A 17,678-nucleotide genomic window follows, 5' to 3' on the forward strand; every position below is an offset into this window, starting at 1 on the left:
TTCATATTCAGTCAGTCCTATTTAGCTGTCATCCCAGTTCTATTTTTGACAACCACACTGATAACCTAATTAGCATTTTATTCAAAAGACTTTGCTTGACAGGAAAAAAGAACATGTCAGTAAAGATCATTGGTGTATATATATATATATATATTTTTTTTCATAATCACTGGTATATATATTTTTTTAATATATAACTCTCCATATAGATTAGCAAAGCTACAGGTCATTTTGCTACAAGTAAACTGCGTATATCCCTTGCCATACATTTTTATTTAATTATAATTTCTTTTGGACTAATACAGATTTTGGTTTAAAAGAACTACTCTGAATGATTCCTAAACCTGAGAATTAACCTCCACGAAGATCATTTCAGCTGCATGTATGTTGTCTACACACTGATCAACTGCCTCGTGTAGGTAAAAATCATCTCCTTTACACAGATAATACCCACTTCTTTTTACAGAAAAATCACTTGGCCCATTTTACTCAAGGATTCTTAAATACACTTGATTTCACTGGGATCTGAATACCTGACACTCTTCACAGTTTCTCTTAAAAATAACTAAATATGGGGTTTTCCAAGCCAGTGTTAGTATTTTATTTCTAATAAGAGGTCTAGCTGTAGCTGGTTATTTTTCACAAAGTAACAGACTCCAAAACATGTGACTGAAGAAAATAATCTCAGTTCCACTACACATGTAAAAGCATATTTTTTTCCATCCATTACAATTATAAAGATCCTCACGCGTGACCTTTAAAAGCAGGAAAATGAAGACATCACCTGATTTTTAGAGCTTCCTGCCCATGGGGCAGCAGGCTTATAGCCTTGGGAGGCAGGACTGGCAGCAATGCCTATTTAATGCATATTTAATTCCAAAATGTCTTCATTTTTGACAAATATTAAGTCCTGAAACTGTTATGCATGCAAATGCTGCAGCATAATGCTAAACTGTGCAAGTCTCTCATCAAAACCGTACTCAAAACTGAGAAACAGAGAATTTGATTAATGGCTCCAGGCTCAGACGCTACAGCAACATGCCCTGTTAGCGCAGTGTTACCAGCCAACCTGACTGTCCTGATCAGGGCTGTAAAGCAGGGATGTGAAGTGACAAGGCAGCGCTGGCAGCCCTCAGAAAAGCAACCAGCAGGTCTACACTCGGGCTTCAGGTGTATGGAGGTCTGGCTCGGCTCCGCTGAGCGCATTAAACTGCTCTCATCAGCGAACGCTGTTCTCAGTGAGGGCAAGTGTGTCATCATCGCCAGACCTTCAGAGGACCCTCACAAGGCACCAACCCAATGGCACTGCTGCAGTAAGTCTTGGTGGTTTTTAACAGCATTTGCTACACCACAAATGCAGAACTAGGTTACTAGGTCAGAAGAGATTGCTATAAGCAACCAGCTAGTTTTAAGTCTAAATGGCATCTCGTTATTTCACATTTTCATATTTCAGCTACTACTGAAATACGCAACTTTGAAATACCTCCATTGTTAGGAAATTCTAATGGCAAAAGCAATCATCTCAGCCTTATTTTCTCTCCGCAACCAATGTGGCAGTCACAAGCCTTACATCCTTATCAATCGACGGCAGCTGCTTACCTTGTGCATGACAATCTTCCGCTGAGCTGGTTCTGCCACATCGATCATCTTCTGTACCACGTAGTTGGCGTACTGATCTTTCATCATGGTGTATAAGGCACTGTGAGGGCCATCATTCATAGTGCACACCTCATCGATCAACATGGCACGCTCCGTACGGGAGGCGTGAGTAACACATTTCTCCACCACGTTGCTGTAAAAATAAAACAAGGACAATCCATGAGCACACAACATCTCTACTGGGCTTTTCATTCAACCCCAAGGAGATCTCTTATGCATCTAGCAAGGGCAGAGCATTTGGGAGAGACATATGTACTGGCACAGAAGTTCAGCAACGTGAAACAGAAGAGCAGTCCAAGGAATTTGGGATCTGAGTGGGAATTTGGGTAAAGGACCAGTTCAGGTTTTATTTCACCCAAATTTGTGCAACTCTGCAACAATGCTGTATTTGAGATCAGTGTCTGTTCTCATAACGTGCCGATTAGAGAAGCTGATGAGCTGTTCTTTGTTTGGTTTTCTCAGTACTGGAGCTCGACAGGAAGAGAGGTCCAAGGTTAGAACAACAGGGAAATGCTTACTCAGGAACGAAAAGATCTTAGCAAAGGCAGAGAACTTCCAAAATTCCTGAATATATTAGATGACTAGTCTCTGCTCTCCAGAGAGCCAAGTTAAATAGGATATATGAAAGGGGATGAAGAGTTTTTCTAGTCTTATCTTCTGTATCCCTGACTGAATCATGAAATCACCAAGTGGTTTGCCACAACTAGTGCTCAGCTCAGGGGATATCCTACACTAATTAACGCTCCATCTGGAAAGAAGTTTAGAAAAAAAGTGCAAGGCAAGTCAGGGAGGTTGAATCTGAAATAACAACATTAAGATCACACTCTTCTAGTTCTTGTTAATGTTACACCTCCCTTGTGTCCATAAGTATTAAAGCACCATTTTACTAACCATAAAAAGGGGGGAATACTGAGCCTTTGAAGAGCTCAGCCTTCATGTTCAAATGCCTAGAAACACACACAAAAAAGAATCTGCAAATGTGGGAAGTATTACTGTGCCTTGGCATCAACTAAGGTACCTGGATTTTGCTTCTACCTATGTGTAGCTCTGTAGCATCTGGACTAACAACCTCAGACTGCTGCAGCTTCCCTTAAGAGAATATCATTATGCACGTGTCTCAAAAAGGACCACAAGACTTAGCATATAAAAAGCTTAGATTCTTCTCTGAAAAGTAGGATGAAAAAAGAATTGTTGCTACACTGATTTCCCAAATTCCCTTGTGGCTTGACACAGCATCCCAGGAGAGGTGAAATGCTCTTACGGCATGTTATTATCCGAGGGATAGTGACCACTTAAAAAACACCAAAACAAAACAAAACAAAAAACCCACAACACACACAAAAACTCTTGGTCAAGGTTCAGGAACTTGGACGAGAGCTACTCTTCAACATCTTCATCCTCCTTCACTACAAGTTAAACTTACCTTGCCAGTCACTCATCCCACTTTGTAAGCAGTTATAAATAGCCTTCTGTTGTTAAGCAAAAAGTTATTTTCACCTCCTTTCACCTACCTACACCCCACCCTTAACTCTTCTGCAACTCTAGCATGTATCCATGCTCCCACAGGGTGTGGAGACTTCAAGGAACAAATTCATACCTAGCAAATTTATGTTGACTCAACACGAGCACGTTGCCTCTAATTTCTGCTACAATCTTGCTCTTATCCTCAGGCCGACCATGTTCTAGTACATGCTGGATAACATAGTTCCCATACTGATCCTGTTTGAGAGACAGCAGAAGTGTGTGACAAAATGTGGAGAGGAACCATTAATATCAAACTAGTTCCCAATGTGCATTAAGACTTATAAACTTGAACTAAACACTAATTAAAATATCTATTGTACAAATCATGTAAATACTTTCTACTTCTACAAAAACGTGCATTCTAGAGTTTTATCAGGAGGTAAAATGCTGCATGTTTGTACCAATTGTAAAACTCAAAACAACGTCCTTGAACATGAAATGTCAGTCTCTGCTTATTTCAAGTTTCTTTGCTATCTCCAGGTTCAGACATACAAAATCACATGTCCTGGAGGGCTGTGTCATGGTTCTAGCTACAGAAGACTGTCCTTATGCATGTTCATATTCTGAATGTGTGTATATTCAGATCACAAGATATCTATTTTCCCAGTTCAAAATACCAGAGGCATGACCTGATGCCTTGCCTCCATGCCCAACCTCTTCCCACCTTCCATCTGCTAAATAGGTGAACATATAGGACAGCGTTCATTTGGTGTTATATCCATTGTGCCCCAACATCAGAATCCTAGTAAAACAAGTTCTCAGGACTGCGAGAAAGAAGAAAGGCAGCCAGGAAGGGGGTGTGCATAAAACAACTACGTTTTAAGAACCCCAAATACTTGGCACTTTTTTTTCCTAGAAGTAATCAGCTTTTCCCATCAACTCCCTTTAGGTCTTACCTGCACTGTAACTTCTGGAGTGAAGCATTAGGACACGCACCCCCTCAATACTTAAGATCCTTTTCAAAAAGGAAAGTAACTACAACTTTGATACCTGCTGGATATTTGCACATAGCCAAAACAATTAGTGGTGATATATTTCTTATCTGCTGTGTTCCTTCCCATTCCTCATCAGGAACAGAGCTCCTGTGTTCACATTGCCCCAGCAGCACTACAGCTGCAGTCCCAAATAGGCTGCCAGAAGCTTTCCTCCCAATACAAAGCAGTAACTGAGAAACATCTTACAGCACCTGCATTCCCCCTTCCCACACTGACCTGAACAAGCTGCTCGGTGTGTTGGTGAAGTTCCTCCAAGATGGGAAGGGTCTGCTCAGGAAGACAGTGCTCGAGGATCCTCTGGATTACACGACAGCCATATGGATGTGTAGACAATGCAAAAACCTGCATTCAACAAAGACAGGCAAGCACAGGCAGCAACACATCTGTTAGTCTTTGTGAATCCTAGAAACCTTTTGGAATTAAATGAACACATGGCATTTTTTTTCCCAGGCATGGTAGGTAATGCCAGCTTGCAGCAGGGCAGCTCCAGATAGCATAAACTGAAACTGGAAACATCTGTTCCCCACTGCCACAGGACTAACTGGGTGATCACAGGCACATCACAACCCTACCTGTGCTTCAACTTCCCCATTCATGAAACAGGAAAACAAATAGTAAAGCCTCTTGATTAATAAAAAGAACACGGGGACAACCAATCATTATTAGAAGCTGTGTTAAAACACTGTTTCAGAAGAATAAATCCAGCATACTGTTTGCCAGCTACGTATTTTAAGCTATGTAAGAAATGGTATGAACCAGAAAGGTTAAAAGTGCCCAGCAAAGGATTTTCTTCAACTATTTGGATTTTTTAAAAGCCTTAACTGTGCTTAGGAGAAGCGACAACAAAGAACCTTCTTTCTCATTTCTAACGGATTACCAATTCTGTTGGTAAGAACATGACACATTTTATTAGTGCTGCACAGTTTTCTGTCTAAAGCACAAAGTCCTATTTGGTTGCTTAAAATTAACAAAAGTAGCAAATCCAAGCACTGAAGTTAAATTGACAGTCTACAAAATTTTAATAACTATTGAGTAAACTGTGCAGGAAAACAGGACCTGAAGTACAATTAACTGCAGAAAAATAGTCTTGAAGCAATAAGTTTAATCTTCCATATGAAAGTTGATGAAACTGGGACAGCTGGTCAAAGAAATGTCAGTGCCATCAATGAAGTTCCCAGAGGTATTTCTGCCTTGCCTAACTCCCTAGGGGAAGGTCCAAAGCTAAACTCTAACCAGCAAATTTGCTGAGCCAGTTTCCCAGCCAGCTAGAATCCTGCTTGTTTTGACATAGCCAAACAAGTCCCCACTTTCACAGCTGTTCCAGGAGCAGCCAAACTAATGAAGCCTGGTTCCTGCTATAATAACCCCAGGCTATCCTCACACCCCTGTGGCAAATCCCTCAACGCTTCAAAGTCCCCCTCCAAAGCCAATTAAGTTGAAGTTGGAAACGCCCAAACCAGTGCTTTTGTAATGGAAGACAAGCTGACTACACACAGAATAAGACACGCTGGCAGAATAAAGCCAGCTACATAATTAACATCCAGGACATCAGTTCAGGAGAAGATACCAAGAAAAAAGCTAGCAGAACGAAGCAGTAACTGTCCTTTTCTAGATTAAACTCGTGGTTTAGCCCTGGTCTGAGACAGCAGTCCTCTAAGCCATCCTCACAGACAGGAATCATAATGAAAGTTTACTATACCCATCACAAAACTCTGCTCACCACCTTTACTATGAAGATAGATTAGCTTAGCGAGAGACTTGTTTTCCCCTCCATCAGTCAAAAAATACTTGATGTTCCAGGAAAACAGATTTTTGCAAGGATGCTTTACTGTGATATACCTGCACAGAAATGGTAAAAGATATGACCAAAGAATCTCTAGGCTCCCTAATGCTGCTGCACAGACCTTTCAACTGATGCTTGCTAAAATTTAGAATTCAAAATAGTCGAACAAGTTACAGCCACTCTCATGCTATTCAGAGCAACATATAAGAACATAAAGAATGAGTCAGTATCTTGGTCAAGGACTTACCTGTCCCTTAAATGCATCAATGATAAACTGCAGGGACTGAGGCTGCACACACTCAATACACTTCTGCACCACATGATTACCATTCTGGTCTTTCACGCATTTCAGGACATGGCCATCCAACTCCCGTACCATCTCATTCTATTAGGAGGAGAGAAGGACAAACAGAAAGCACCACCAGGATTCACGGCTGATAAATGCAAAGTTTTCATTGCTAAACGTGGTCAAGAATATCAAAGGTATGAAGGATGCACCAATGTATTTCAAACTGGAAGTTTTCCAGTGGCCAAGTGCTGAGATGAAGCTTGCTGTGCTACAGAAACCACCAAGAAAAATACTGTTATGAAATTAAGACAAAGCACTCCTTTCATTAAACATGTGTCCTCTTAGAAGTATGCAAATTTAAGAAATTTTACTTATCCACAACTCTACTAGGCATCCCCCATTTCCTCCTCTGCTCCCCTCAAAGACAAAGAAATCTAAAATTCCCAAACTTCACGAACTTTTCCAGTTATCAGCTTCGTATGTTGCTAAAATGGGGTCAGCACTGGGATGAGAACTTGCTAGTATTTTACATAGACAAGGTAATACTGCATGATAATTAAGGAATCCGAGCAGATAAAGTTTAGATATGACTAACGTACCACACATGCAGGCTAAAAGCTTCACAGTAAAAAAACAGAGAATGACGGTTTTGGGAAATTTAATGATACTACAAAACTGTATGAGTTCAGTTTTGCAACTGATACAAACCCAGGCATTTCAGGAGCACAGAGTACTCAAAAATACCATTCTGGAGGAAGACAATTAGTAAATCCTTGGACCAGCAGTGCGGGAGCTTGGGCGCCACCCTGCTAACATACTAAGGCAACAGCTTAGCTCAGGCTCAACCTAAAGGGAATGAGCATTCCTAAAGCCTCTAAAGCTTTTTAATTTAATAACCTACATTGAGATTCTTGTATTACGATTCCTAACACCTTTATTAGCTAGCTTGCTGAGCGTATTTTCCATCTTGATTCATTGTTCATAAAACCCTAGAGGAACTGCTTTATTAATGAGCTTTGAGTGGCACTCTGGCTATCATCCACATCTCTCCAATGCCAGGCCTAGCTCAACAGGAACTAGGAGCTCCTCATACATCTCACTGCAGGAAAGCAGAATATTGACCCACATATCAAAGCAGTGGTATCTCAGTGAATGTTAAAGGCAAAACTCTGGCACCGCTTCTTTCAAGGGATTTAAAAATGTCTTCTAATTCACCATCATTCTCAGTTTCCTCTACATACATAATCTGATTTCGGGGAATTAACAGAGAACCAACACCAATACCAGTTAAGTGGAACAAGGAGATGACAACGAGACCCAAGAACAGCATCACACACTTTTATCATGCATATGAAATGTAACAAACATGCCATAAACCAAACCAAAACAACACCAGCCACAACAGGAACAGAAGGTCGCAGTTCAGGTCACCAAACAGCAAGGAACATTAAACATCAAGAAGAAAGTTAAAATTGAAACTTACAATTACCTGCTGGTCTGGGGGAATAAACTCAAGGGCCTTCTGGATCACCCTACAGCCGTACATCTGCAGAGCCAGGGACAAAACATGCCCACGGATACGTTCTGCCAAGGCTAACTTCTGTTCCAGGCTGCCAAACTGGGAAGATGAAAACTATTCACTACAAGCACAAAACCCTCAGGTGGCCAAGCAGCACAGCAGCCCTCCCACGCTGTCACACCAAACTGTTAAACAAGAAACACTGTGCCTACTGAAAAGAAAATACCAACCACACCTCAATGGATGTGAACAGGCACAAGCCAGATGTCTGTTCAGTGTCTCAGACGTGCCTGACGTGAAACTAACTCCAGAGTCAAAGGTGCTGGAGCCGCCAGGGTGACATGTGCCAGTTTACTAACCCTTGACAGGGTTGATATAGAATCACTGGACAGAAGAACCACAAAGGCTTGGTGGAGAAGGAACAGACCAGTTTCAAGAAGGAGACATGGGTGTTTGCCCAACCTCCTGGTATGAAAAAACACTTTCTTCCAGAGGATGCTGTTCACTGGAAAAGTTTCTCTGGCAGCTCAGCACAGCATCCTTGAAAAGTCTTGTTGGACCTACATCTCCTGGATATGCCGCTATTTATTCCTACACCTTTTGCACCTCAAAGCAAAGTGTTATTTTTCAGATGAATCTTTATGAGTCCCACACCTCAGTCACCCCAACAGGAATGATGCAACAGCCTGTGGGGAGGAGATGACAGCAGCGTTGACAGATATCCACCGTTTTAGCCATATACCAGGGTTTCTACGAGCTTGTCCAATACCTCAGGACAGCAGACATCCGAGTAAGACTTGCAGGGGAATGCAGACTTACTTCAAAGAACTTCTGGATGACGTAATTTCCAAATACATCGACCATCAACTGATAAGCTGCCTGGAGGATCTCGTTGAACACAAGCTGACGTTCTGCTGGCGTAGCACGCTCCAGTTTCAGCTGAATAAACCTGAAAAATAGGACTGGTGTGATGTCGCTGGCACATATGCCCTCAACACATTTGTTAATACAAATCCTTTCCAAAGCCTCATACACTAAGCTCTTGCAAAACAAATCTTTAAAACACAGGTGCCCTATCCAGCAATCTGAAACCTCGGGGTGGTTGCAGCCATGAGGTCCATGGCCACACATCATTCTCAGTACCCCAAAAATCTCCTCATTCCAAGCAAAGCAGATCTCAATAGAGTAATACAGCAAGGTCTCGTGTCCAGACAGCTCTTTAAAATGCATTAAAGCTACGCCAGTGGAACTAGCCAGCAAATTACAAAGCAAACAAGCTCTTCTTTCAAGGAGGAACTCCTGCTATCAGCATTTGTACCCAAACAATCTTTAAAAAGAAGGGTCAGAGTGTTACACTACTTGTCTTTTCACACGTCCTTTTCCCTGTTCTGCCTCTTTGCTTCGGGATGTGATGCAAATTGCAAATGATGCTAAGAGCAGCTGTCCTAAGAGCTTCCCATAGGACAAGGTTTTTAATCCCACCTGGAACCATGCTGATCTTGGGAGAACTCCATGATGTGCCCAGCAATCTCCCTCAGCTGTAAATTAGGGTACCGGTTATTGCGAAAGTCTTCAAGCAGCCTGCTTCGGCCAGAGGGCATAACATCAGACATCCCATAGCGCAAGCGAGATGAAGGGAAGAGTGTACTGCTGGGGCTGAAGAGGCTGGAGGCACTACTTGCACTGCGGTACTTGGCTTCAGCTCCAGGAGCAGCAGAGATGTAACGGCCACTCCCATTTGTGAGCCCTCCTGCAAGTCATAAAAACAAGGGCATTCCACGAGATGAAATCAAGTGGCCAGGGGATTCATTTACAACATGTGCATGCCATTTTACTCCTATATACTCCTTTTCCACTGAGATGGGTTTCTGACATTTGTTCAGCTGGGAAGCGTTCTCAGCTAAGATAAATCAACTGCCCACAAGATAATTTATATGGGGACACGTTCAAGCATCATTCCTTAGCATGGCACCATTACATTAAGTTAGGAAAAGCTATAGAGTTCAGCTAAGAAAAGACTGTAACAACTTCTGTTCCTTGCTCTGCGTTGAAACTGTCTAAAACAGACAAATGTTAATCCCAGCACTTGCATCTTTTTGCTAATTTGTGGTTTCTAATTACCTTATCCTCCATTCTCGTTTTTTTTTTCACCTATCCTGCTGCTGTGTGAAAGATTGATTTGAAATAAGCATACTGGGGTTGGGAGACAGAATTAAGATGAAATTAGATAAGAAAAAGGAAGCAAGAAGCACGTATAAAAATTTTGGGTATAAAAGCCATAAAAATCACTATTAAATACAGGTAAATAACAATAAATTAAAAACAAGAAATAAATAAATACTTCAAAAAATCCTGTGCTTTCACAAATGCCCTAAAGATTTTCACCCATATTTAGACAGCCGCTGAGTTAGCCAGTAACAGGTATATGAGGAATAGGTAATGATTCATCATATAGTTAGTAAACTGCAAGCGCTGACAGGAACCAACTTAAAACCTTTAAACGCTATTTCCTTGCCCATAATTTTTCAAAATTTGCTTCAGAGCTATGGCAGAGGATTCTTCCCTTTCTTGCAGGGCTTGGGATCCCTCTGCTGGTCAAAGACCGCAAGATGCCTTGAGAGAGTACGGTGTTTCCTGGATGGGACAAAGTCTTCTTATCACATGGGAACCTGCCACCTGAAAGACCAATGTGAGGCAGAGAAGACAAACCACCTGAAAAAAAAAAGCGACAAGAAGTCTTTGCACAGGAGGGAAGACCTTCGAGGCAAAACACTGGTAGGGCTGTCTGCAGAGAGAACAGACCACCTCCTGGCAGCCGTGCCCATGACAGTGTCTGGAAAAAAAAAAAAAAAAAAAAAAAAAAAAAAAAGAGCTGAGTGAACTGCACTCCTCTGCCATCAATGCCTGAAGGAAGCTCCCATGCAGGAAACACTGTATCAGAATTAAGTATCTGGTAACAGCCTAATTAAGTTCCCCCTTCTCTGAGCTGGGCAAATGTGTTCTGACTTCTCCAGAGCTGATGCCAAAGCTCCGCTTTCTCAAGGAGACTTGAGAGCTTCTTGTTCACATCTCTTTTTTTATGCTGCCTTGCCAATGGTGCAGCCATCATCTTCTCTACCTACCTAACTTCCTAATTGAAGAAGAAGTCTGAAAAATGACCAAGTGATATTCCTTACTGCTGGGAGGACCAGGATGTTCAAAGGAACAGTTAATCAACTCTCGGGTAAAGGAAACCCAACAGTGACAAGCTGAGCAACAGTGTACTGATGTTTTCCATGGCATTCAAAGAGCTCAGAATTACCACTTGTTTTTTGAAAGCCTGGAGCAAGTAAGAGTCATACCAGTAACACGCTGAAGTGGAAAACTAGTTCCTGATCATCTACGAATGGCTGTAAGAGGAAAGGGTTTAGCTGTTATCACCTCTGCCTTATCTCTTAGTTAAGAGGGAAAGCACAGTTTGTGCAGAAAGTCTTCTCTGTTGGAGGTTTTCTGAGAAAAACCTTCTGATCTTTTTAGGGATTCAAAATAAACCACAAATTACTCCAGTCTTCTACCTGTCTCTCTTCTGGAGATGTTGTCTGCAGGTCTCCCCATGATGTTCAACATCATACTGGGAATTAAGAGACCGTGGGGAACAGGTTTCCTAAATCAAGCAAGCGCTTCTGAAACCCACCTGTCAAACACCAAAGGTCAGAAACATTGGAACATCTCAAGCTCCTTTATGCCAATGTGTGGCTGGGAATACAGTGACTTTGCCAGATCCCAGACTTCATAGAATCATAGAATCATTTAGGTTGGAAAAGACCTTCAAGATCAAGTCCAACCATTAACCATGCCCACTAAACCATGTCCTGAAGTACCCTGTCCACTCGCTTTTTGAATATCGCCAGGGATGGTGACTCAACCACTTCCCTGGGCAGCCCATTCCAATGTTTGACAACCCTCTCGGTAAAAAATTTTTTCCTAATATCTAACCTAAATCTCCCTTGCCTCAGCTTGAGGCCATTTCCTCTTGTCCTACCTCCAGCCACCTGACAGAAGAGACCAACACCCACATCACTACAACCCCTTTTCAGGTGATTGTAGAGAGTGATAAGGTCTCCCCTCAGCCTCCTCTTTTCTAGACTAAACAGCCCCAGTTCCCTCAGCCGCTCCTCATAAGACTTGTGCTCCAGGCCCCTCACCAACTCGGTTGTCCTCCTCTGAACATGCTCCAGCAACTCAATGTCGTTCCTGTAGTGATGGGCCCAAAACTGAACACAGGACTCGAGGTGCAGCCTCACCAGTGCCCAGCACACGGGAACAACCACCTCCCTGCTCCTGCTGGCCACACTATTTCTGATACAGGCCAGGATGCGATTGGCCTTCTTGGCCACCTGAGCACACTGCTGGCTCATATTCAGCCGGCTGTCAAACCAGCACCCCCAGGTCTTTCTCTGCTGGGCAGCTTTCCAGCCACTCTTCCCCAAGCCGTAGTGCTGCATGGGGTTGCCATGACTGAAGTGCAGGACCTGGCACTTGGCCTTGTTGAACCTCATACAACTGGCCTCAGCCCATCGATCCAGCCTGTCCACATCCCTCTGTAGAGCCTGCCTACCCTCCAGCAGACTGACCCTGCCTCCCAACTTGGTGTCGTCTGCAAACTTGCTGAAGGTGCACTCAATCCCCTCATCCAAATCATCAATAAAGATATTAAACAGAACAGGGCCCAACACCGAGCCCTGGGGAACACCACTTGTGACCCGCTACCAACTGGATTTCACCCCATTCACCACAACCCTCTGGGCTCAGCGATCCAGCCAGTTTTTCACCCAGTGAAGAGTGCACCCATCCAGGCCACGAGACGCCAGCTTCTCAAGGAGTATGCCATGACAGACAGTATCAAAGGCCTTGCTGAAGTCGAGGTAGATAACATCCACAGCCTTTCTCTCATCCACTAGGCGGGCCACCTGGTCATAGAAGGACATCAGGTTGGTCAAGCAGGACCTGCCTTTCGTAAACCCATGCTGACTGGGCCTGATCCCCTTCTTATCCTGGACTTGCCATGTGAGTGCTTTGGTGAGATCTTACCAATAACTACAATGAAACAGCTCCTTGTTCAAGAGCAATACACAGAGGCTGGAAGCTCCTGAAGCTCTTAGGGACACTAGTGTAGAGCAAAGGGGGCAAAAACCCCAAAGAAGGGACAGGACTCCTGCAAGATGTTGGCACCAATCAGTTCTGCATCCTCAGCCAGAACAAACTTCAAAGGGGGGGGGTCTACAAACCCTGTGGAAACATCCTATCGTGCTAACACCATGCTGCCCATCCAATGCACCCTGCATTGATATATGACAGCAAACCAGCACTGTATACAGTACATGGAGGTTGTATGGAAGCGATAGCTGTGGTGTGATTCTGTCTCTGAACATACCAACCATATTTTCTTTAAAATGTCTGGGATATGTCAGGAAAAATCTGCATCCGGAGAGGACAAAGTGCACAGACTGTATCCTGGGGACTCCAAGGCAGACATGTTACTCAGACTCACACCACAGCCATAACAACTGAGCGTTTCCTATTTTGAAATGGTAAGTCATCTTCTCAGTGGTTGCTGGGACACTTGAGACAGATGTTAACCTGAAAGAATTACTGACTGGGGGGGAGGACAATGAAAGGATGAGTCAAAAAAGAAAACAGGGGAAGAAACACAAAGGCTGCTGTCTGAAAACAAAGCACTTCTTAAGCAAGCTTCCAGGGGACTTTTATAAGGCCCTCAAATTGCTCTGCAACGCAGGAGTCCCCAGTATGAGAAATACCAGAACAATAGGGGAAAAAAAGCAAGATGAAAAGATGGCTCTGTGAGAAAGCAGGCGGAGAAGACGTCCCTGCTGCTCTCCCCTACGAAGGGCTAAGCGCAGAGGCGCCAGACAGCGCCCGCCCAGCCGAGGGGACCCCATGCTCCCTCCCCGGGGCTGGGAAGGGCAGGAGCTAGCCAGCCTGGAGACACCCCCGCCAGCATCATTGTCCCAACCTGTCAGTCCGTGCAGCAGCCCGCTGCTGGGGTGTGCCACCAGCCACCCAGGGAGACACAGCCCTACAGCCCTCCCAGTCGGTCACAGCTAACTAGTTATCAACTCCCCAGCCAGTTTTCCCCCAAAATCTCTAATAAATTTAATTCCCACATGCGTGTATCAGCTTCCTCACACTGATCCTGCCTTTTAAATTACAGGCTGACTACAGTATGGGACTGCTCTCTCCCAAGCAGCTTCTGCAAGAATATAACTAATTATTTTAATGTTATCCGCTGCAAATCCCAATCCCCATTCCAAACTGGGAAAACCCAGAGCCGGACACATTCAGCCCCAGGGTTCAGCATGGTGTTTCTATTGACCATGCTAGCTACATATATACAAGGGCTGGCAAAAACTGGTTGTGGGACTACATAAACCAAGGTGAAGTGTAACCTAGCCAAAATTAAAATTTATAATTTAAAAAAAAGTATTTAGCAATTTATAATTCTATAATTTTGATCAATAGTGGGGAAGAAGAGGGCCACTGTAGCCTTTAGCACCCAAAAGTGCATATTTATTTACAGTTGCTTTAACCTAGCTATGCACAGTTGCATATGTTGCATACACCTTTGAGTTTAAAGCATGTAATTAGCTCAGCCTTCCTCCTCCAGTAGTTCTTTTCGTAACAACTGGCTGCATGGTTATTCCAGGTACTTGTGATTGCCCAGACGTTTTACAAGGTCACTTTACAACACCAGAAAGAAAAACTAGCTTGATAAATACACCCCATTTTTCACAGCTATGAGCTTTCAGAAAGCCTGAAGAGCCAGAGCTGAATCTTTGCACACATCACCAACCCAACAAATGATTGACTTGCGCATCCGTGAGACATGACAAAGTCAAACCCACAACTTACACTGCGTTTAACCATAGATTTGCTGACTGCATGTCAGATTTAATGCAAACTTCTTAGGTCTTTACGTAACCCTGAAATCAAAGCTCCCTGAAGTGACTGTCCCAGGTTATCTTCCTCCACGTAACACAGTGGCAGGACGTGGTTCTAAACCCAACTGCTCTAACTGCCCTTTTTGCAAACAATACATTTGGGTGTTCCCATCTGTCCTTTCATTTTTAGATATTTACAAATACTCCTCATCCTCTTTATCACAAACCACTTCTGATATCACTCCAAATAGAAAAGGAATCACCCTCAAGCTTCTTAAGAGGAAAAACAACGCCTGTGCTGTTTTTATAATATTAAAACTTATTTTACATCTAAAGTAAACTACAACTACACTGAACACTGTCTTCCATTACAGGTGAAAGAGAAACTTTAAAAAATAAAATTATCTTTTACAGATTTCAAGGTGAAAACCACACAAATGCAGAGCTATTCTACGTGAGATTTTTTTTGTGTGTGCGTACCAAGCAGAGTCAGCCACAGAGGAAACCTGGCTACAAGGAGAGGAATATTTTGTCAAGATGGAAAGACCCATGCTAACTCCACTTTCTTTCCAGAATGTGTTCTCAAACAGATTAACCTTTCTCTGATTCAGTTTTTAAGATTCATTCTTTTGTTTGCCTGCAGGGGCAACAGACTTTTTTTAGTGCCAGATTTGGAATCTGGTTAGTCTTCAGCATTAATTTATTGTAGCTATTTAACTGTCAGCTTAAGGAGTGTACAGCTGCATAAATAAAGCTAAAACCCCTTTGAATTCTATTAAAGGTCTGAACAAGGAAAGATGGTAAATCTAAACTTGATCTCAAAAAATCATATTTATTACTATTCCATGCTAACCTTTAGCCAGCATCAAATTATCACACATGCATGTAATAAACATGATCAATATAGTATTTGATGAGTGTGTGTATATGTATGGAAAATGTTCTGATAACCAAATGTTTTGCTAAATCCAAACAGAGACATGACAGAACCAAAACAAGGTGATTTTTTCTAAGCAAGTACTAAATTATCTGGTGCAGATGCAACGAATAACCTATCTTGTTTCTTTATGAGGCCTGGAAATGAACACTTCAGGAAGTTCAGATGAGAATTGCATTATTATTTAGTATTTGCTTTATTTATTTTAAAGATTTACTTTATTATATGTAAGAGCTCTGGGCTAACGAGAAGCTCTTCCAGGAGATGTAGTTTGTATAAAGTAATGTATCTTACCAAGATTAAGAAAGCCTCTCCCATGCACTAATGCGCTTTTGATAAGGCCACATTGATGGGAAATTTTCAAAAGCAAACTCACAAAATCCTCAGCTAAAAGCTAAGTACTGCTCCAGATAACATTGCATATTTTGGTTAAAAGATGAAACTGTATTCTAAGCTCATTAATTTATTACTGAAAACTTAATGGCTATTTTAAAACATTTGACAAGTTTAAGGATCAGCCCTACATATCTATTTTATTCAAGGATAACAAACAATTGGTGCTGTTACCAAGGTCTGCGCAAGAAAGCCAGTTTGTTTTTCAAACACTTGGAAATGTTGTTATCTGTAATGTAGAGATGAGGAAACAAGGAGGCAATACATAAACCTTCCTGTTTAACAGCTGAGCTACTGCAAGAGACAAACACGTAACATAGGTGCTACAACTCCTGCTTCAGCGTTTCACCTACTTTTTCTGCAAAAGCAGGGACCCTGCCACAGGAGTAAGAACAGCAACCAGGCAGCAGGTACCTCACCTACCCAGCAGTGGGGTGTTCACATCTCTGCACCAAGGGACAGCAGAGCAGTAACCTGCAGTGCCAGGACAGTGGCATCATGGCTCTTACCCAGGTTTAAACTTGAAGATGATCCATGTGAAGATAAGGAAGGCGGTGGAGTCTGAGAGTGGCCAGGTCCTTGACTGGGCAGAGGCATTCCCACAGGTCCAGGAGAGGAGGAAAAGCCAAGGCCATTATAAAAACTGTGTCCTATAGGTGTCAAACTGCTGGATGTCCTCTTGTACAGGTCACTGCTCCCTGTAAGGGAGTCTCGGCGGGAGCCACTACCCGTGTTGGAGTTAGCAACTGTAAAGCAGAAGAGAGTATAATTGGGTGATGTCAACAAGCTGCCCGAGACAACTGGATAGCTGGAGAGCCAGTACAACGGCACCTATTAACAACTGCATTGCACCAGGCTGTTGTTTTCCTAAGGGTGTTGCATGTGCCTAAATGAAATGCATTAATTAAAACCACGTTGTTAATGATCAAGCAGAAATCCTTGATTTAAAAAATTAGATTGAATCCTGTCTTTGCATGTATAGTTTTGTAGGTTTTGTACCAATAGAACACATTGAGAAATACAGCTCCAAAACTCTACAAGCAGAAAGATCAAGAAGATAAAAATCTACCTAAGGGAAGTGATAGAATGAAGTGAACTCATTGGCTTTTGGACACAAACACTTGCGCTTTGCTTCTGAACCTTCAGAAGAAGGTTTGCACACTTCAAAGCTCTTTTCCCCTAAGCATATCACTTAGTTTAACAGAAGATATTAGATTGCCCTACAAGCATTGCCTCGTATTTATTCTTTGGCCATTAGAGCTAAAACAAATCCAACATGAGATTTTATCTATTCATGTTTACTTAAGAGCATGTACAGCTTCGTGTACGTTTACTTGAAATCCTTGTGCTCACCTTTCATTATATTAGAAAACAGCTGCTGTTTGCACCAAGCTTTATTGAGATAGAAATCAGAATTCAATTTAACACATAAACCCAACATATTTTCAAAGAGTTGTCTTGATACTCAAATATGAACTCTTTAAATGCGCTGTCAACTTGAGGAAAAAAATCAATTTTGTATTAAAATCTAGTTTAATAAATAGTGAAATTCTTAACTGTAATGAACTAATCATTTTTCATGACTGCACACAAGTTCTAGAAGCAACAGCCTCACATTTTTATTCATTGATTGAGGGCAAA

At 42.4% G+C, this 17,678-nt stretch overlaps 1 protein-coding gene and 1 non-coding gene across 12 annotated transcripts in view; both read right to left on the reverse strand.

Annotated features, from left to right (window-relative positions):
- PUM1 (pumilio RNA binding family member 1) overlaps positions 1–17,678 on the reverse strand; it is a 79,173-nt gene that overhangs the window by 3,261 nt on the left and 58,234 nt on the right. For 7 of the 11 annotated variants that reach the window (XM_049819683.1, XM_049819687.1, XM_049819686.1 and 4 more), the window contains 8 exons: positions 16,547–16,783; positions 9,252–9,519; positions 8,589–8,718; positions 7,734–7,868; positions 6,209–6,346; positions 4,395–4,520; positions 3,257–3,378; positions 1,600–1,792 (listed from right to left, as the gene is read on the reverse strand). In XM_049819683.1, coding sequence (XP_049675640.1) covers positions 1,600–1,792; positions 3,257–3,378; positions 4,395–4,520; positions 6,209–6,346; positions 7,734–7,868; positions 8,589–8,718; positions 9,252–9,519; positions 16,547–16,783 — 1,349 coding nt within the window. The remainder of the gene's footprint in view (positions 1–1,599; positions 1,793–3,256; positions 3,379–4,394; positions 4,521–6,208; positions 6,347–7,733; positions 7,869–8,588; positions 8,719–9,251; positions 9,520–16,546; positions 16,784–17,678) is intronic. The other 4 variants (XM_049819693.1, XM_049819688.1, XM_049819685.1 and 1 more) reach the window with 2 other exon arrangements.
- On the reverse strand, positions 1,182–1,267 carry LOC126047593 (small nucleolar RNA SNORD103/SNORD85). Its single transcript, XR_007508618.1, has one exon. It is a non-coding gene; the product is annotated as a small nucleolar RNA SNORD103/SNORD85 (small nucleolar RNA).

The sequence above is a fragment of the Accipiter gentilis genome, chromosome 17 (genome assembly GCF_929443795.1).
Source record: "Accipiter gentilis chromosome 17, bAccGen1.1, whole genome shotgun sequence".
In the NCBI taxonomy this organism is placed as follows: Eukaryota; Metazoa; Chordata; class Aves; order Accipitriformes; family Accipitridae; genus Astur; species Astur gentilis.